Below are 21969 nucleotides of genomic sequence, written 5' to 3' on the forward strand. Positions count from 1 at the left end.
ACGTACACGCACACGCGCACGCCGCAGCCACCGAACCACCACCACCCACCCACACGTTATATAACATTATCGCCGTAAACCGTAGTGCACACGAGTCGCGCCCCGCGCCCCTTCGCGGTCCACGGGTTCGTTGCACCGCACCGCACCGCATCGCATCGCATCGCATCGGTCGTCGAGCTGTAGCGGCGATTTAACCGCCCATACTCGACAACGTCCGTCGGCCACCCCGGCATCGATCGTCGATTGATTCGATACTGGCGCGATTTCGATCCGTTCCATGACGGATAACAGCGACGACGACACCAACAACGGCAACGACAATCGCGTGCGCCGCCGCCGCTGTCCTCGTGCGTTGTTGTATAAATAGGCCCGAACGTCCGGCGTCGCGCGCAGTTGGTTCGCGCGTAGCGTCTGCGGCGGTTAGTGCAATATTATTGACTATATTACGATGACCGTCGTGGTCGTCCCCAGTTAGTTGTATATCCACTATCCTACAACTTGTAGGGCTGTGGACAGTCGACCCACACACCGGCCGCCGGTACTCATTACCCATCAGTCGCGCGATGTCCATATTCCGGCCACTGATCGATGCATTCTGGTCCCCGGACATCTGGCTGCCGCCGAACACCCAATGGTCCGACCTGGAACCCAATGAACGGGTCCAGTACACCGACCACCGGCACCTGATCTACCCGTTGCCCATGGCCGTCGTCGTGTTGCTCATAAGATATCTGCTCGAAAAGTGAGTTGAACTTTTGGGTGGGCGGGGAGGGTGTGTGTGTGTGTTCCTTTTGGACTAAGGTTGGCGGTTTTCGTTTTTTTCCCCACCTAAAGCGGTTCTCTCTTTCAGATATTGTTTTTCACCGTTTGGCCAATCGCTGGGTATCAAGAGCACTAAACCAAAAAAGGTCCCAAACAATGACATGCTAGAGGAAAGGTATGCGCGGAACAGCAAGTGGAATCACAAGGAAGTGGTGGGTCTGGCCAAGAGGCTCGATTGGACCGAGCGACAAGTAGAGAGATGGTTGAGGTTGAGGCGAGCTCAGGACAAGCCTTCGACCCTAGTCAAGTTCTGTGAGAGCAGGTAACATTTTTCATCAATTTATACAAACTAACAAAACAACCTAACTTCTTGCTACCTGATTGATGTTTGTATTCATTTACAAGTCTCTATCTTGGTTATCTGTAATAAAATAACTGTGTGGCTCTGTAACAATGGTACGATAAAGTGTATTGAGCTGTGAGCCACCAATTATTATTGGGTAATGACTTATAGTGTTCTTGTTATCACCTGGTACATTAATTATATTAAAATATAGATTTAATAGGCACCTGTACATTTTCAAAATTGTAGGTTTAAAGAAATTTGTTAACTTTATTACATATCTAATTCAAATGTTTATCATATTTTCTATTGTATACTTTAGTAGGTCGATTGTTTGTTTTATTTGTTGAAACTAAGACTAAAGACCAACCTATGGATTATTAAATATTAAACCAGGTTATAAATTCAAAACATAATAATAGTAATATATTATATTAAAAAGCAGTGCTTAATATAGAGAAATATACTAAAATAATGATGACATTTATCAACAACAACAATACAATTAGCACTTTAAAAAAAAAATATTTAAAAATTATTTTGATTATATTTTCTATATTGATGATGTATACTTTTCATTAAAGTTTTGGTTCAAATTGACTATTCGACATTGATACATTTGAGATAAAGAATATACCTATTATTCCTTAATTTTAAATTTATAAAATTTTTTAGAAGTTAAATAATAATCCATCATTTGTCTATCACAAATTAAGAAAAATACTACTATCCACTGTAATATACAGAATGATTGCTTTAAGACACGAACCCAATGCTATTTAAAAAATAAAAAACCATACCTATTGGAAAAAAATATCCAACTAGTATTAAAATTCAAAGCTGATATTATTAAAATACGCAAGAAAAGACATTGGACTCTTACAAAATAATATAAAATAGGTATTTACTGATTCATGCTAAAATAACAACGCTGTATATGTTATTTATTACTATATTAGTTATTTTTTGTCATCTAATTGTATTTTAACTTGTATTATAGGTACCTTTTATCTGTTTGGTTTATTTTTTAGTTTTATTATTTACTCATAAAAATTAGACCATAAAATTTTAAGATAAGTTCATAAACATTGTTATTTTTTATTTGATTATAACTGTTTTCAATTATAATTATTTGTTAATGATGATGGTTATGACGTTCAGTTCATTATTTTACAACAATTATCACGTGCCTTATTATTATTTAGAATTTTATATTTATTTTTCATAAAATACTTCTAGTTTAAATTCAATAAAACTTTTTTCAATGGTGAACACTAAAATATTTTTATTTATGAACTATTTTTTTTTTTAAGAGGTTAGAGGATGTCGCCTCACAGTTTGTTTTCTCATGCGCATCATACATTTTTCTTTCAGTACAACCGACCTTGTGTTAGCTTTAATTTTGGAGTAGTTGGACTTATTATCAAACCTAAAGTTTGAAATATTATTTTTGTTGTACGTTTGGATTTTTTACAATATTTCAATTAGTATGCTAATTTTGAGTACCTATATTTAATAATGTTATTATTTAAAAACTTATATCTCACTTTAAAATTGAAAAACCATAAAAAAAAAGCCAACACAGGAACACTGATAAAGTTCTTAGCTTTAAATTTAGTAATATGACCAATATATAATCTGGTCAATTTCTTTAAATACTTAAGTTAACAGCCCCAGCAGTTGTTCTGCTGAGTGCAAATTTGGTATGTTGCTCATCGGTCAAAAAGAGAAAACAAATTTTGCGCTGACATCCTCTTAATGCTTAGGTACTATTCAAATAAAATGTAGCTAAATCTTAACATATATTGATTAAAAAATATTAATTTACTATGTACAGATTTTATGTTGTTTGGTCAGTTAAAAAAAAACCTTTAAAACATGTTAATGAATAAGTGAAGCCATTTAAATATATTCTATTCAAATATTTAACAGTATAGCATGACAGACAAACAAAAATTAAGTATGAAAATAGGTTATGTAACATATTGTATTGCCAATGTACTGAATAGTTTACTATATGATTCAACAAAATAAATTTTAACATTATAGTATGTGAAGCAAGAAAGGCTACAACTTTAAAGGCTAATCAGTGATTCTAATTAACTCTTTTGTCGTTTGGCCCACCTTAGCACATTACAACAATGTATTTTCATGTATAAAAATAGAATTTTTAATGAGTAGTTATTTAATTATAGTCACTTATAGGTATTTAAATTAAAAATGAGCAGAGCATAGTTTTTGGGGAATTCCAGCGTGATTACTCCATTTATCTAAATTATAATAATACTTATAACCAGGGTTTAGAAGTTCATGCATTTTCATATCAATCTTGTTAAGTCATATTTAATGCTATGTGACATAGAAATCCATTTCATACACATTGAAATTTAATAATTTATTTTCCTTTTTTTTGCATTTTTCTATTTTATTGATAATATTTAATATATTTTTGACAACAATTTGATGAAAAATGCAATAATTTATATTTTTGCATCATATAAAATATATGGGAATTGTCGCAACATATAATTATAAAAATAAAACGTTAGTTGTCAGTGTTTCATACCTGCATTAAGCAATTAGTAAAAACATGTTATATGAAATAGTCTTATCTTCTTAAATATCTTTTACAGATTTTTAATCTGCTTATTCTTAGTGCATATAAATCCATATTTCTGAACTTTTTAAAGCATATTTTGCCAGTTTTTAGTATATAAGTGCATGCTTATTTAGGAATTTTTTAGGGCATGACTTATGAGCACTGCTTATAACTAAATAACTACTCGTTTATAGTTTGATTATTATGTGTCAAAATGATTTGACAAATATTCTGTAACTAAATGAAATTAAAAGTTTATATTCTCTTAAAAAAATCCGTGTAGAGTGTAAACATTTAAATGAGCCACCCTGTGTTATTATTATGTATTTAATTTGAATTAAATCATGACATTAATAATTTTCAAAATAAATCCTGAGGTCTTTTAATCCTTAAATATTTGATTTTACATCTCTATAGTTTTTTATTAAAACAAATTAACCATATTAAAATGTATGTTAATTTTCTACCCAATAAAAGTAAGTTAAAGGTATGTTGTTTTTAAACATTATTTTGAACTTTTTTTTTTATTAAATTAAATATTGGTATATGATATTCTTTATATGCGTAACACAAACAAAATATTAACTAAAATTATATTAGGTACCTAGTTTTTTAATATTAATATAAATGTTTTACTCACATTTTGTTTACAGTAGTTGGTATTAATGAAAAATGATTAAACATTATCAACATACCTACCCATAATTGTTAATATTTAATTTAGAATAAATACTTTTGATTGATTAAATTTAAATTCTAAACGCCTAATTAGTTATTAGTGTAACTACAAAACAATTAATACCAATGTATTTATTTTCAGATTATAGAAGTTAAATTGTCTACAGCGTTATTTTAAAAATGTCTGACATACCTATTATTAATAGGCTATTAATTGGCATTGAGTTAAATAAATCTGCAAAATATTATTTTATTAAAAATAATAATGTTTTAATCTTAATAAATTTAAGAATAAAAATTTATTTTTGAATTGGCTGTATCAAACTCCTTAAATAACGAATGTATGGCATCTTCAAAAAAAAAAAATTGTTCTCTCAAAAACTAACACTATAAAAATTGTAGCACTTTTTTTGTATATTAAAAAATTATTATAAATCAAAAGAAAATAATGATCCAGTATTTGTAATTTATATTCTAGGTGGAACACTGTGTACCAAGTGTATAAATTGTATAATGTTTTTAAAAATGTATTTTAAACTCACATTTACACTTTATTATGTAGTTATTGGTATTTACTTAAACAAATACTTCTATGATATTACTATTTTCCATACTAGACATATTAATGTTTTTATTTTTAACCAACTTACATACAATAATCATTTGAGATTAGATTTATATTGAATAATTTTCATTATTTTATGCTTTAAAATATACTTTGATTATATGTATTATTCTTTTCAGTTGGCGATATGTCTATTACACATTTTCATTCCACTATGGTCTTGCGTTCTTATGGAATAAACCATGGTTATTGAATATAGATTATTGTTGGATTGGATATCCACACCAGGTAAACATTACCAATAAAAAATTGTTTTCTTTATAAAGTCAGAAACAATTAGTATCATATTTATTAACACCTTTTTTACTTTTTTTAGGGTGTCACAAGAGACACTTGGTGGTACTATATGATGTCATTATCATTTTATTGGGCATTAGCTGTTTCTCAATTTTTTGATGTCAAACGGAAAGATTTTTGGCAGATGTTTGTCCATCATATATGTACTATATGCTTATTATCTTTTTCATGGATATGCAATTTCCACAGAATTGGGACTCTTGTGCTTTTAACACATGATTGTGGCGATATTTTCCTTGAGGTAATGAATAATATACATTTTTTATTTCATATAAGCATTGTGTTTTATCATATAAAATAAAAGTTAAAAAATAATAATAATAACAAAAATATAGAAATAGAGTTAAAAAATCAATTTTAAAACTCTCAGAATCATAGGTCAAACAATAAAGATAAACCTTTTCCACACGTTTTAAATTAAAAGTATGAATTATTATTTGTTTAATTAAATTATGTTAGAGGTCACATTATAATGTTAAAATATGATTGGGATTTGTCTGATCTAAAAATATTAGTACTTCTATTATACTATAAATTTAATTTGTTGTATATTAACAAATGTCAATTTTTGAAGGTTATAGTTTCATATCAATTTAATAGACTAAAACAATGATTATAGATTATATTCATTGTTGTAATATAAAAATAATGACAGAAAAAATCATTTTTAACCTTGAAAATATAATATTGTGATTTTTAGGTTATTTAAAAAATATAAAACATCTTTATAATTGGACCGATAAAATTTACTACTAAAAATCAAATATTATTTAGGAAAAAATAGTTTCAAATTATTTTACAAATAATTTTTGTAAGCGATACTGGATCGCGATTGAGACAATGAAAAAATATATATTTAATTTTTAATTTTTAATCTTTAGAGGTGCTATTTAAACATTTTTGAAGAATTTAATTATATATAAAAGTTCAGCTAGTTCATAGACAAAAATATCAGCTGTTTTCTATAACAGGGGTGAGCAACTTGTGGCCCGCGAGCCATTTTTATCTGGCCAGTGCTACATTTTAAATTTACATTATAAACAAAATAAATACTGATTAAAATGTATATTTTGAATTCCCCCCTTGTTTCTTTGCTTTCTATGCTCTAGATTTTAATTTTCTAAAAATTGGCTCTCTAATAACTTTAAGTCGCCCATCCCTGTTCTATAAAATGGAGACAAAGATTATGAGCCAAAATAATAATGTTAGTATTTATGTATTTATGCTACATTCAAAAATACAAATCGTTTAATATTTATAAAACTTTCACCACTTATAATTTTTTGTATGATTCAATGTATATTCTGTCAATTGTATTTATTTTCATTTGATTTAATAATTTTTCTGGGGATAACAAACTCGTAGTTTTAAATATTTCTATGGAAGGAGATCTTGAGTTTCAGTTGAAGTATATTTAAATACACAACAAATATTGATAAGAACCTGTAGCAATAATGGTCAAGGATCCTAGCCTATGGATTACCAATGTTCAATGTAAAGCAGTAGTCTAACTAAACTTTAAGGAGGTATAAAATAAAAATAATAACTTAATATACCAAAAAATATATAGTCATATTAACAATATTTAGCTTTATAAAAAAATAGAAATGCAATGAATATAATAAACGAGTGCAAGCTATTTAACAGGTCGTAACTTGTAACGGCACATTGTTTTTTAGAAAAGTGGAAAGAGTCATTTAAATTTAGTTCACTTAAAAAAAATTTGTTTTCAGTTTAGTTTTACAATAAATTTAGAACTATATGTATACTTGATTATACTTTTTGACAAATATTTATCAAGATAATATGAATAGTTAGTTTTAAAATTATTTAATGCAATAGGTAGGCCAGTCAAAAATTGTTAGTAAGACACACTTGAGGCCATAGTTTGGAGACTATTATATAGTTATACTTATTGAACTTGTCATCAAAAAAATTATTACTGTTCCCTGAGAAATGTGTGATCCATAAAATATAATTTTTGCATATTTTACAATACATTAATTATCATTGTATAGGTTATATGCATTTTCAGTCATATAATTGTTGAAAATATGAATACTTCTATGATAACAATTGAAGATATTTATGATTATAAAAGAGTTTCACAATTAGATTGTTTATTATTGTACTTTAACTTGTGTATTATAGTAAATGCAAGTTTACACAGACTAGCTTTTGTGATTATTGAAATTTTTATTAAAAACAAAATTAATAATTTTAGATTCGAATTTGAACAATGTATCAACAGTAATATGGTGGTTTTTATGTGTGTGTGTCATCGTCTTTTGAAGTAGTCAAATTGCTTCAATCTTTAACATTTTTTTCTTATAGGAATGTTAATATAGCTTTACTTGAGGGGGTCAAAAGTAAAATGTCTGTATTGTCCTTAATAATTTGGAAAATACAAATTTTTACTCATAACCAGTTTTAAACAAAATTGATATTGTTATTTTCGTGTCAATCATAAACTAATAACTGTAGATACTTGACATTTTCATCAAACTGAAATACAAACAAATATCCATAAATTAACAATAATTTTTATGAGCATTTAGACTTCAATACTTTCAATTCCTTGTAAATTAATGATTCACAAAAACTTTTGTTCCTTTTATACACGTGTTAAAAACAAATATAAAAATAAACTTGGAAAAAGGTTTCATAAGAAAAGGAAAGTTCTTAAAGTTTGTTTTTATAAATAATAATATTTGATTCATGAGATTGTAGATAAGAAATGTATGATAAAATTATGGTCATGATGAAATTTAAAAATGTTTATATAATATTTAATTGGTAGCTATAAAATATTTTGTATTAAAATTTGTTTTAATTAATATTTATTTCATTAGTAAATGTTAATAGTTTGATTACTTGATTAGCTAAAGCAGTAATGATATTTTTTCTTACAAACGGAAATACTCATTTTGAATATTATATACCCAAAGATAAAGCTTAACTCCTATATATTAATAAGGAGCATATCAATTAACAATAAAAGTAACTATCTTACACTGCTACCACAATGAGTTATATATTATGTGCCTGTAATTGTTATTAGTAAAAACACATTATTAAGAGATGTTCAAACATGACCTGTTATCTTTGTTTCGGCTCCTTGTAACATAATGTAGATCTGGCTCATTTACATTGAAAGTAAATTACAGCTTTATCACCTATTAAACAAATAAAATAACATTTTGGAGGGCATCACTTACATAACCTTTTTTTTCTGAGTATTACCTCATAAAAAATTGCTAATTAATATTATTTACTATGATAATATGCTGTTAAAAATTGAATGTTTAAGATTTCTTTTTAATAGATTAGTAAGTAAATACATTCCCTACAAACATTCTATTCTCTTGGTTTCCGTTAAATACTCTCAGCTGTCCTTATCTACCTTATGAATATGGCATTGTATATGTGTGAGAAAAAAAAGATAACCAACTAGTGTTTCGTTTAGTAAAGTAATGCTGAACAAGTCAATGGTTTAAATAACTATTATCAAATAATGGCTATTATTAAGTACGTCATACAAACCAATAATTTGATATTATATAGTATCTACATAATTAATTTAAACATAATTTTGTAATAAGTATACAACACAAATATATTATTTTATATATTGAATATGTTATAGTTAAAATAGAGCATCATAGAGATATTGTTCAGTCAAGTTATTGCTATAACGGCAATTTTCTTTAAAGACTCAATTATATGAATAATAGTGGTATAGGGGATGTGGTGTGGTTCCAAACTACTTTATCTAGCTGTAAAATAAACATATTATTATATAGATAGAATATATCTGTAAAGATCTGGTGAAGATAATAATTAGTAGTAGTATACAAGACAAAAATAATATAGTTTAGACCAGTGGTTCTCAACGGGGGCAATATCGCCCCCCAGTGGGCGGTAAAATGTCACCAAGGGGCAATGAACTAGTTTTGGGTGGTAGGGGGGCGGTGAAATAATTTTGGGTGGTAGATTACCATAATACTAGAACTATAAATAAAAAATATATCAAATATAAAAAATAAATAAAAACATGAGTTATTAGATAATTTCAATTTTTTCTTTTAAATTTTCCAAATACCCTTAACCTAACCCTTATTATAGAATTCTCACATTGTAGGGGCCGTTAAAAAATTTTTTGACACTCAAGGGGGCGGTAACTTAAAAAAGGTTGAGAAACACTGGTTTAGACTAAGCACATGGTATGATTGACCTCTGATTTAATTACATCAAACTTTTGGAATATCTCTACTCGAACATATTTATACTTATAAAACAATTATTAAAACAATTTGTTCCCTGCTTAGCTTGGAATTTACATTTTAATTTGTACTTTTTGTTATAGTTGGCAAAAATGGCCAAATATGCCAAATATCAAAAATTATGCGACTTCATTTCAGTAGTATTCATTGTTGTCTGGTTGGTAACTAGAATTGGATTGTTCCCTTTTTGGATTTTGTACAGGTTAGTTTTGTATTAGTTGTTCATAATAAATTTGGGTAATTTTCATTTATTATAATTTTTTTTTATATTTTGAAAACAGTACGTCAGTCAATGCGCCACAAGTGGTAAACCAAATGTTCCCAGCTTATTACATATTCAATGGATTACTGTTTCTTTTACTTGGTCTCCATCTTTATTGGACACACTTAATTTTGAGAATTGCATATCTATCGTGGAATTCTGGATCAGTATGTATTTATTTAGTATTAATCGCAATCTCTCTTTTCTTAAATTTGTAATTATATTCTTGTATAAATTTATTTAAATACTTGTTTAAATCTTTAAAAAAATTGTATTTAATTAAAATATTGAATAATTTCAGATGGATGGAGACATTCGAAGTTCTTCTAGTGACGAAATTACACTAGATGATGATTCAAGTACCAAAATAGATGACATCAATGGAGCGTTACCAAATGGCACAATTTAAATTATACTACTTTTATTGTATCTTTGTTTTATTGAGTTTTGTTTGAAATAATTTCAAAAGCACTTTAGGTATTCGTGTAAATATTTATGTGTTCCAGAATACTAATCATTTTATTCCCTATCTTTTAAGACAAAAAAGTGGTAACTTTATCATGAACATAGCTACTTAAATGAAAAGTTTCTATAAATATTATGATCACTTAAATGTTTCAGATTCAGCTCTAGTCATCCATAAACAAAAACATTTCCTACGAGAAATATACCATAAATATAACATTTTATATGCAATTATTATAGTTTTTTTTTTAGATTTTAGTTTGTTATTTTATTTTATTTCATTTTAACTTCATTAATATACTTAAATAATGCTTATTCGTCCCCTTCATCCTCCAGTCCCCCCCCCAAAAAAAAACTTAAAAAACAAAAAAATAAGTGTAATTTAAAACTTTTAAGTATGATAATTTGTATTTATTATATTATTTATAAAATAAAATAGTTTTTTATATGTTTTAAGAATATTTAAATGTAATGTTTCTTGTTTAGATACAGCCCTTTTAAGTGTTGCTTTAGTAACTTTTCTTAACCTCAAAGTTATTGATTCAACAATACCTGGTACTAACAGGCACCAACATTCTTACAGATATTGTTGTACTAACACTATTTAATTGTATAAGAATAAAATTCAAACTGTTTTAACAATGGGTAGTAGTGTTACGGAATCAATGTCTTCAGATGTGTTGGATTTGACAAATTTTGATACTTGTGGACATTTGAGTCCTTTTGTATTGACTAGTCCGCGTTCACTATTAGCGTGTCGCAAGGCTAAAATAAAGGCAAGTGGTATAGTTTGTATTGGTATCTTTATTTAATTTTCATAATTTTCATAGCCTAATGAGTTATTATACAAGAGTGCTGCGGATATATCTAAAGACCTTGATGTGTCAATCAAGTTAGCTTATCCAGTTTATCAACAGCATGAAAAAATTAGACAAGGTAAGTGTTACTAAAAATTGAAATAAAAATAATGGGCGCTTGAAAAATGTGTAATTAGTTCATTGATGAATAAATGGACAGTTATTATTAACTATTTTTAAACAGACAAAATAAATGTTTTATTGATAAACTATTGAATATTGATAGGTAGGTAGGTACATAATTTATTACTATATGCCTGTATCAAATTGACGAAACTAAAGGATATTTTGTTTAAAGAATTAGAATAAAATAAAATACTCAACAATACAACTTAATTACAACCAACTAATAATAGTTACTTAAATGTTGAAGAAGGGGGGGGGGAGTCAAAAGTAATAAAAAATCAGTACTTTTCAGAATAATTGGGAAAAACAAAATACTATTAAGGAAAACGAGAATTTGACAGACAGAATTTAATCTTCTCTTAGAATCGTTTTTCGTATACAATAATTTATATTTGATTATTGAATTCAAATTTTACCATACATTACCTACACTATTTATTATTATTGTGACTTAGGTTTAGGTATCTACTCAATTATGATGTACACCCAATACCTAATGTCTTCTTTTTTATATTTTATATTAATTATAATTCAGTGTTTGATTTGGAAAAAAATGAGATGTATGTAAGTGTAAAAGTGTAAAAAAAAATGCACATGCCTGAATATTTAAATGTATTAATTAAGAAATAATTATAAGGAATAGGTACCTACGTATAAATATGCGTATATAATATACGTATAACGTATATGTCTTTAAAAAAATAAGGAAATTCTTCTCCCACATCACTCCACTATTCAAGTACTGTTCATATAGATTGATAATTACAAAAAAGGTAAAACTTTTACTTTAAATTCAAACTTTAACATAGCTACCGGATACGCACTTCAAAAATATTTTCAACCATATATTTTATCATAAATAATTTGTATGTGTCTGGGCTTTGATTTCAATAAATAAACTATCCTTGCAGCGATTATATTGAACAAATATATTAACTATTTAGGTAAGGTAGTTTAATTATTAGACTGGTACGTTAGGTATAAACAAAAAAAAAAAATTTCAAATTTTTCATACTTAATCAGCATTATGTTTAAAATATTGTACAAAATTATTTAAATGAATGACAACGAATTAAAATTTTCAAATGAACTTTCCGAACAGCTATATGTTAAGGGTGTGTAATTTGAATTTTCGAGTTTTTAAAGTTTAGGTAGTATTGATTTAGTTTTGAAAAAGTTCATAACTATGGCCTATATAGTGGGGCCATCCTGTAAGTTTACTTGGTTACGACACTAGGTAATTATTTCGAATTTAAATTTGCAAATAGATAGGTGTAAATTATGAAATTATAAGTAAATCTTATGACAGTAAAATGTCGTTAAGATGGAACTTCTGTAAGAAAGAAACCCCGGCAGTACGGACAATTTCGTTGGTCCCAATTTAAATACATAATGAATGTGACACCCCCCCCCCCCGTCAATTCGGAAACTCCATTAAGACTGAAAAATTGGACGGTCCTAAGCAATTACACTTTAGCAAAGTTTTTCTTTACTTCTATAAATTAGACTGGAAATGTAATGCTCTTAAAATATCTGAAAATGCCCTAAAAATTAAAAATAATACACTTATAAAATGCTCATGTATTTTTTATTTAATTTTAAAAAAAGTTACACAATTTTAACTCTTCTACGTGGATTTGTAATCTGAAAAAATAACTATTCTCATTTAATTTTCTATCACCAATCGTAATTTCCATTTTTTGAGTCGTATTCATTTGATAAATGACTCAATAATAGGTATTTGATCGGGTAAAAAATAATAATTAATATTGTAAGAAAAGTAAATAGTGTTACCTTTTTTTAATAAAAACCTTAAAATACAATTTAAAGAACCCTTGTGTTAATGTTAAATAGCTTGAAAAATATAACAGACGACCTCACAATTGAAAATTATTAAAAATAATTCAAAATTAAAACTTTTTATTTCAAAAAACAAGAATCGCGTACAATGAGCTTCAGAAATCAATGCTAAGTCCATTGAAATCCCAGCCCTACTACAATAAGTAATATTAACAATAAGTCGTGAATTACTTAGAATATGATTAGGTATTGAACTCTTTAATGACACTAGGTATATACCAATATACCTATATTATACATAACAATAAAGTTTGATACCTATACTTCAAAATTTAATTCTTAATAAAATAAATGTGAAGCGACAGAGATATATATTAGATACATATACGTATATTAGATAATATTTAGATTCCCTGCCGTTGCTGCTTGAAATTAAAACCATTCCTATAGGCTATCCTTTAAGTAATACTATGTATTTTAGATATTTAATAAATAATTCATTTTGAATTGTTCAATAACAATACTAACTGACTCAGTGTTAATGTCTATAATTTTACAGGGATTTCAGGGTAGTGTTGATGTTAATCTAAAATTATATAATTAATTAAATATTATGTGCCTATGTTTTATATAGAAAAACTTGAAGCATGTAGACAAGAGAGAAATAAATTGTTGCACTGTGAAACTATAACTGGTAGTACATCAACACGAAAAAAAAGAAAAAAATGTCTGAGAAAAGAAATGTCGTTCTATCGAAACAATATTGCTTCAAATATGCGACGCACCAAGTCTATTCAAAATAAATTAAATGAAGACGAAAAGTAATTATTTCGTTATAAATTATAATACAGCAATTATATTATATAGTATAGTACACGCACATTGATGCCAGGGGTGGACTGGGCTAGCGGGATATGGGGAACTTTACCGGTTGGCCGCCACTCTTTATATATTTATAATAAGATCGGTATTGGGTATAAATATAAATTATAAATATTTTATATTTTCGTCGTAGAATTCGTGAGTGATAAAAATTGTTTATAATAGGTGTTTAAAATGTATGGTTTCGGTTCGGCTGAAAAAAATAATTTCGTTACTAATATTTCTATTTTTATTACGTAGGTATTATGTTTGCTACCATGACCTATGACTTCAGCTGTACAACTGACTTGCCAGTAATTGTCAAAACTTTCTATTTGAAAATATTAAATATCATCCGATTACCCAGTGCTATAATGCAACACAAAATACAACCCTATACTTGCCTATCTAAATTTTATTTTGTATTCATTTAATTGGCTTTTAATTTATCTGGGAATTTTATTAAGCTTTGTTATATGCACAAGCATTAAATCGAATTTTTTTAAGGTATTTTTCTTGTTTGTTTATTACATTTAAATCAACGCCCTATTTAAAACTGAAGATGATGTTTATTCCACCAATTGATTACTTTATATATCCTAGCCAGCGAAATTCCAGAGGGGACTGACTAATGTCTCCATTTAGTTTTGAGCGTTCCATATATGATTTTATGTATAATGTCTAGAGCTAGGCTTTTAATGACCTAAAAAAATACACAAAAATGCACAAAAAATGGCAAAAATGACCTAAAAATTCTACCAAATCTGGTTTCCCCACTCGACACCCTACCATAGGTGAACCGTTTTATGAGCGTGGTGTCGCGGAGGGATGAGCAAAACTCGCTGGACAGGGTATAGATAATATTATGTAATAAGTTAGTAGGTTGTAAGTAGTTTAAATTTCCTCTTCCCGAAACTAAAAAAATATACGTTTTATTAAAATAGTAATAATTCTTTAGTGTCACAATCAGGGACTGGAACCGTAGGTACCTAAATACATTCTTAAATAGGTACACTTAATTACAAATACCTATTATTAAATAGAGGTTCTTAATATTTTCATTTTTTTATACAGTATTTAATTGATATAAATAAAATAAAAAGTTATCCAAATAGTAAGGGTTAAAACCGGTATTAACCGAACCAGAACCAAAATAGAAATTTTTGATTTTTGAGAACCGAAACCGAAACTAATAAAATCATAAAGGTACCAGTTTCTGGTCACAATGCACAAGCTACCTATTGAGCTACTTACGTATTGTAATGTTTAAACATATTTCATTAGATGAGGTACTATACATTATATAATATATATATAGGCATATGCCCATCTAAAAATCAAAATTATTTAAGTCCTCTTCCTTATTTTTATATAGACATATATAATATATTATAATTTAATGTATATTATATATTATTTATACTATAGAAACGTATATCATAATGTCACGAAAAGACGAAAACGCCGTTGTAAAAAATCGAAAAGCATAAGTGACCTGATGGATTTAAAAGAACTGTGTAAAGAAGTCGACAGGATTGCAATCCTCGAAAGGCGTGAACCAAACATGATGACTGACAAACGGAAAACTGTAAAAAAACGTTCGCGATCTGGGAACGCAACTCGGTATTAAATAATTCTTATCTTATATTCATTAATAATTTTTGGAATAAATATGCAAAGTCCTATTTTGCTTACATACACGAACACAAATAGTGTCTAAATTACCGCCTACTCATAAAAAAATTACATATCTTTGTCACAAACTTAAAATATTATTATACGTATTACATGTTATAATAAAATGTTAAAACAAATACACACACACACAAAATAACTATTCTGAAGTTCGTTAATGTATTTTAAGGACATTATTGTGTTTTCAGAAGCTTAATGGATATAAGTGGTATTCATATACCAGACCAAGACCGAAAGATTTTGGATAGCATGAGGCGAAAACGTGAAGAAAGACAGTATGGAGAGGATCTAGCGCATAGAGTAAATATATTCTGGGAACAAATGCGGGAAGAGGAAAAACGATTAACTAAAGAACAAAAGCAAAAATGGCAAGATTTTATAACGGCAAAACGAAATGTAGAAAATGGAGTTAAACATATGCGTTTGGATGAACTGCGCATGGCATTTGAGAATAACCAAAGACAGTTGGAAGAACATATGATACAAAAAGACATAAAAGTTAATGAACTCAAACAACAAATTGAAGACCGAAAGGTATCATACATTTTAAATATACTAATATTCTTAACATAATAAACATAATAATAGATGTGCTGTAATTTTGTCCATGTTCTATACATACCTATGTGTTTGGTCAGTCACATACTACTTTTTAGTCGTATTCATCCTTAGAAGGTATAGGAATACCTATGCTGGTATACTTACTTACACAGCTTATATAATAAATCATATAATAACAATGTATACAATTTGTCGTTTGCACATTCTGTATGACTATCTATGATGTTATTTGTTTGACAAAATAAAATATTATGCGAAAATAATTTGAATATTTGCATTTAATATTTGTGTACTAAATTATATAATAGGTATTTTAACTTAAAAACTTAATCCTTTACCAATAAACTAATATATCATCTAACATTTCTGGCTTGCGATTAATAAGTTAATTAAGTTTCATACTTGTGTATATTTTTATAGTTGTTTGAAAACGCATTAAAACAAGACACTGAGTTCAGGAAGCATAAAATCGCAAGCGATAATAATTTTTATGAACAAATGAACACTCTTCAACACAAAAAAAGATTGCATGATATAAATCTTTTGAAACAGAAAAAAGCGGATGAAATAAGAAATAAATCACTTCAAATAAGTCAAGAAGTAATTTTAGTTTTTTTAAGAGTTCTTTTTACAAATTTCGTTAAATCTTACGTCTTTATTATTATTCAATATTTAAATATATAAACTCTTTTTGAAGATTATAATATGTAAGATTAGCACAGACACCTAGTACTGAACTTTTTTACATTAATTTCTATTAAATCGAAATGATTGATTGGTGGCAGCCGACAGGTGCTAAATCTTAAAAATTAAACGAAATCGCCATTATGAGCCGATATTTTCTAATAAGTATATACATTTAAAAATTACAACTCAACCATCAATTATCAGATACAATTCAAAAAATGACTTATTAGGCACTTGCGATGTACCTATACGCAGTTATGTTTTTACTTTTAAGTCAATTTTAGTTATTTAAATCACAGCTACGCTATAAAAATGTTTTTTTAACTTGAATAACTTAATATTTCTCATCCATTATAAACTATAATCTTGTGCTAAGAAGTCGCAAAAATAAAACACGCATGTAATTTGCCTCCATTTTACAAACGTATAACATACCTAACTTTCTTTCAGTGAAACCAATTTTGTGTTGTTATATAGATTTAATATTTGAATGAATGAATGGCTGAATATATTATCAAACTTTATGAGACACCTAAGTTTAAGGGGTTTTATACATGCAATTCCAATGACATTTTGAAATGAATACACATTTTTTAAACACTAATTTAAAGTAATTTAAAAGTGCCAGTACCAACAATGGTAATTCTATAATAATAATATTATATTATAAAAAACGGTTTCACAAGGGAAAAACTTATACGAGAACAATATTTACAGTAAATATACTACACTTTCACACTACGTAGAAGAGAGCTTTTATGTGTGTTGTAACGTTTTTATTATTATAGATGATAATACCCACTAATTGTAAATTTTAATGATGAAAAAAAACAAAACTAATCTTGATAAATGATTCATTCGGATTATTTCTAAGTTATCAAAAAAAATAAAATATACTAGCACATGTATAAAGTGCTTCTCTTTTGGTAATATTACAGTAAATATTGTCCCCTTGATTTTCATTATCCAATTACTGTTGGCTTGGCGCTTACAATAATTCAATTTTTGAGCGAGTAATAAGTACATGTGTGTCATAGAGATTTAAAAATGATAATAAATCGTTTAAAAAGCAAAATATCTTAAAAACATAGATATTATATTTTTAATTTTAAGTTTAAAGATAGGTTAATTTACTAATATTTAAGTTAACAACACAAAATTAGATGATATGCAAGTCGGAGACAACACGCATGCTTATGTGACATTTTCTTAATAGAGAATATATATAACTACTATTCTTGCCCTTATAGAGAATTATGTCGTCAAATCGTATGGAGGAATTGCGACATGCTGTGCAATTAGAGCGAATTCAAGCACGGCATGATGATACGATCCGTCGCAAGTTTGATGAGTGTCAAGCGAAAGAACGCAAAGCTTTTCAAAATCATTTAGACAAAATGTCCATGCGTATGCGAGAGTTAGCTAATAAAAGGTGAGCGACAATTTGATTATAATCAATATGAACAATATGCTGCCAGAAAGAATAAGTCCTTATCATATTATTGGTATTTGTCTCGGAAGAAGTAATTAGGGTTTAGTACAAACGTACAATTTTGTTAAAACTGTGAGAAAAGTCAAAATAGGTAGGTCAAATTATAGAATAGGTAAATATAAGATGCTATGGGAATATTGAAAAAATCTGTTAAATTGAGAATAACACCTTTAATATCATAAATTCAATGTAAGTTGTAACTTCTAATATTAACTATATCATAGCCCTACATGACAAATTGAAGTAGGATGTTTTACCCTTGAATGGTTTGATACGTCCACCGTTGTAGATGCCGTACCCTCTATAAAAGAAAAATATATGCACCGGATGGACTTGGACTTTTTTTTAGCACCGATGATGACATATTTTGGTCAGAATGCATATTTTATAAGATAATGTATCTTCTTAAATAATTTGCAGATGTAAGATTTTGTTAAATTGTAAGACAGTTTACAGTTATTTAATTCTAAACTCACATGGACACATGGTGTAATATTATTTACTACCTATGATATTAATCATTAATTACTATACATTTCACAAAATCATGATGCAATAATTATTATTTTTAATTTAATAATTTAATAAAACATAGTAGTGGCTTTGCGAGGCGCGGTAGTACGCTTAATCTGCGGAAACGCTTTGAGTGTACTTACCAGCCGGCGTTGTTAGCTCTCGGATGCGTGACCATCTGGGTTTTTACTTTTTAGCAACATATCCTTACCACACGGCACACATACACAAACAAGTGTTACAAGTTAAAATCCTACCAACAAAAACCTACTAAAAAAATAAACAAAAATATACTCAATGGTCAGTTTCCGCATGTCCCTCCCACAAAAATTCATATTAGTTTAAGGCTAAACATTATTATTATAATACTATTTCTGTTATTTAATTGAAATAATACATTGTATGTATAACTGATTAATTATTTGTTTATCTGACAGTAAAACAAACTTAAAATTGAACAACCGTTAATATATAGGTAATATGTATTTATATTAATAACTATGTATAATTTTATTAGTTTACAGAGGGAACAACACATGGGTCAGGTTCATAGAGTAGCTAGAGAACTTGAAGATGGAATGCAAAGATGGCAAGATCGTATAATGTTAATGCAATATGAGCAATTAAGAAGAGCTAAAGAAAATGCGGCTCTGTACACTGATAATAAAAAACTTAGAACTGAGATAGAAAATAAACGTAGAATCTTAGAGCATTCTGCTAAAATACAAAGGTGAATTTTTCTAAAATATCTGAATAGGAATTAATGATTACATACATATAGAAAATATTTAAGTTTCTATAAATGTTATTAATGTAACAATTAAAAGAAGCACCAGTGCATACTGCATACCAAATAAAAAGTGTAGGTTAGATTATTTTTATTTAAATATCAACACTCAACAGCTATATATTTTTAATTATCATGGAATTTTTTTTTATTTAAAACACTATTCACCATTATACGGTGAACTATTATAACGCCTTTTGCTGCTTTCACTAAATCCTTCCGTTTAGTTCGATCCATTGAGTTATCAAATTTAACTGTTTTGAATAACCGTCTAGTCTTATTTTACTCTAATCTGCCAAACTTTGCCAACTATTCCTAGGGAACTTACCCGACTAACCAGTTGATCCTCAGGCTTCAGAGTATATTCCTTTCAGTTCTAAAGTCTTTAGTACTTAGATTGCTTAGAGTTTAATACATCTTTAATATTAGGTTTCTTATTGAGTACTTTGAAACTTTTTTTTTCTTTATTCGTATGTTCTCCAGTAACTTGGTGATTATAACGGGTTCGTATAGGTATGTTTTTCAACAACTTCCTCTCAGAAATGAGTTGCAGATCATGTTTCGCAAGTTAACATGCCTATTGGCTTATGGGTGTGGCCTTAATACCGATTTTTTAATCACCTTTGATTACTTAAATTAGGCTCATTACTTTAAATACAATATATCAATGTTCTATTCAAACCATGATAATAAATTCTAATTACACATTGAATTTCTTTTTGTACAATATTTATCACTATTATAATCTTATATAAAAAAATAACACATAATACATAAACATATTATATATTTAATTCATACTATACTACGATATACATAAAAAAGCATGACATTTTTAAAATGTGAATATACTCGTAGGTATTACAGTTAGATTAATACCCAACTTATACTTACATTTAACTATAAGTTATAACTCTCACAGATCAATATAATTTATTATTCAAGTATAAAAAAATCTTAAAAAATGTTTTGTGTTTTATTTAATTCTCTTTAATTTTTTTAAAGCATCATTATAAAATAATATATTAGTCTATACGTTTTTTTACAAATTATAAGTAAAATATTTACAGAGTGAAAGAAGCTGAACGAGCACGATTGTGCAATATCAAAAAAGAAATTGAAGAAGAAGAAAAGAAAATAAGAAGAATTAAACAGAAAAAAGATTTAGAAATTCAAATGGGTCGAAAACTCGCATTAAGTACAGCTGAGTTAAGAAAAGAAATTAGGTTTGTAAATTATATTTATTTTAAAAATCATTTAAATATAATTTGTTTCATTTTTTAGACGCAGTACAGAATTGGATTTGTTTACCCAACGATGATGAATATTATTCAATAATATTTATCATAAATATAAATTAATTAATATTAATATAAAATTTGAATGTAATACATCTATAATATTATAAGGAGAAAATAAATTAGATAAATGTTTTAGTTTTTATTTATCAGTTATCTCAAGAAACTGTTTAGACATTATTTAAAAATAAATTCTCAACATCAGCTTAGCTCGTAACATCAATAACCGTGAAATATTCAAAATCACCAAATTATTAAACTCAATAATAAAATTCGAATACACAAAGAGACAACTTGGCCCTCCCCAATGTCATCATTGACAAAAGTATGGACATACACGCAACTACTGCTGCCACAAACCGCGATGCGTGAAATGTGGAGCTGAACACTTCACTGATAATTGCACAAAACAACTGGAGGAACCATCAAAATGTGCTAACTGTGGCGGAAACCACACTGCCAATTATAAAGGTTGCCAAACCTTCAAAACAATATTAAGCCTCATCAAATCCAAATCCAAAACCAAAACAACAAAAAGAGATAATCAACACACACATACTCAAGCTGTACCACCTGCATTCCACAGAAGTGGGCACGATACGCTACGCTCAAACCCAAGGGAAAAACTCACATATTCCGAAGCCACAGCAAATACACCACCATCCGATCAACTTCTTCAAATCGTCACAAATCTCATTAACGAGCTAAAATTAATCCTAAACCCCCTCCTAGCTGCTTTAACATCCCTAATAAATAAATTTCCACTCCTCATCACTCCCACTCCTTAATTAACACACTATCTTCCGATCATCCATACCATATTCCAATTAAATTCTAAATTGTATTAATTGAAATAACAAACTTGTAATAACATGCAATATGTTGAAACATTTTAATTATAATAAATAAAAAAAATAAATAATAAATAAATAAATAAATACATTCTTACTCAAAGCAAATTTAGTGAATTATTTATTA

General features: G+C 27.8%; 2 protein-coding genes across 4 annotated transcripts; both read left to right on the forward strand.

The window, feature by feature from the left end:
* Positions 1-213: 213 nt before the first annotated feature.
* Positions 214-10669, forward strand: LOC111042994 (ceramide synthase 6). Its single transcript, XM_022327759.1, has 7 exons — positions 214-742; positions 851-1084; positions 5127-5235; positions 5324-5545; positions 9671-9789; positions 9869-10016; positions 10151-10669. Exons 1-7 carry the CDS (start codon positions 564-566, stop codon positions 10256-10258), a joined length of 1119 nt encoding a protein of 372 aa, XP_022183451.1. The 5' UTR covers positions 214-563; the 3' UTR covers positions 10259-10669.
* Positions 10670-10817: 148 nt separating this feature from the next.
* LOC111042993 (golgin subfamily A member 6-like protein 6) lies at positions 10818-21940 on the forward strand. Of its 3 annotated transcripts, none has more exons than XM_022327756.1 (10): positions 10818-11090; positions 11145-11250; positions 13732-13918; positions 15387-15581; positions 15842-16187; positions 16635-16814; positions 18152-18333; positions 19424-19636; positions 20764-20919; positions 20978-21940. In XM_022327756.1, exons 1-10 carry the CDS (start codon positions 10956-10958, stop codon positions 21012-21014), a joined length of 1737 nt encoding a protein of 578 aa, XP_022183448.1. In that variant the 5' UTR covers positions 10818-10955; the 3' UTR covers positions 21015-21940. The 3 variants fall into 3 exon arrangements, with proteins under 3 accessions (XP_022183448.1, XP_022183449.1, XP_022183450.1); XM_022327757.1 differs by having other exon boundaries at positions 15845-16187; XM_022327758.1 differs by lacking the exon at positions 16635-16814.
* Positions 21941-21969: the final 29 nt, after the last annotated feature.

This window comes from Myzus persicae, unplaced genomic scaffold (genome assembly GCF_001856785.1).
Source record: "Myzus persicae strain clone G006 unplaced genomic scaffold, MPER_G0061.0, whole genome shotgun sequence".
NCBI lineage: Eukaryota > Metazoa > Arthropoda > Insecta > Hemiptera > Aphididae > Myzus > Myzus persicae.

Bases quoted from the DNA above. Each gene is read 5' to 3' on its own strand.
- LOC111042993 (XM_022327756.1), top strand. From the start codon at position 10,956: ATGGGTAGTAGTGTTACGGAATCAATGTCTTCAGATGTGTTGGATTTG. The intron at 16,188-16,634 runs GTATCATACATT...ATATTTTTATAG, and splicing joins AACAAATTGAAGACCGAAAG to TTGTTTGAAAACGCATTAAA. The intron at 16,815-18,151 runs GTAATTTTAGTT...TTGCCCTTATAG, and splicing joins CACTTCAAATAAGTCAAGAA to AGAATTATGTCGTCAAATCG.
- LOC111042994 (XM_022327759.1), top strand. From the start codon at position 564: ATGTCCATATTCCGGCCACTGATCGATGCATTCTGGTCCCCGGACATC. The intron at 743-850 runs GTGAGTTGAACT...TCTCTCTTTCAG, and splicing joins ATAAGATATCTGCTCGAAAA to ATATTGTTTTTCACCGTTTG. The intron at 5,236-5,323 runs GTAAACATTACC...TACTTTTTTTAG, and splicing joins GGATTGGATATCCACACCAG to GGTGTCACAAGAGACACTTG.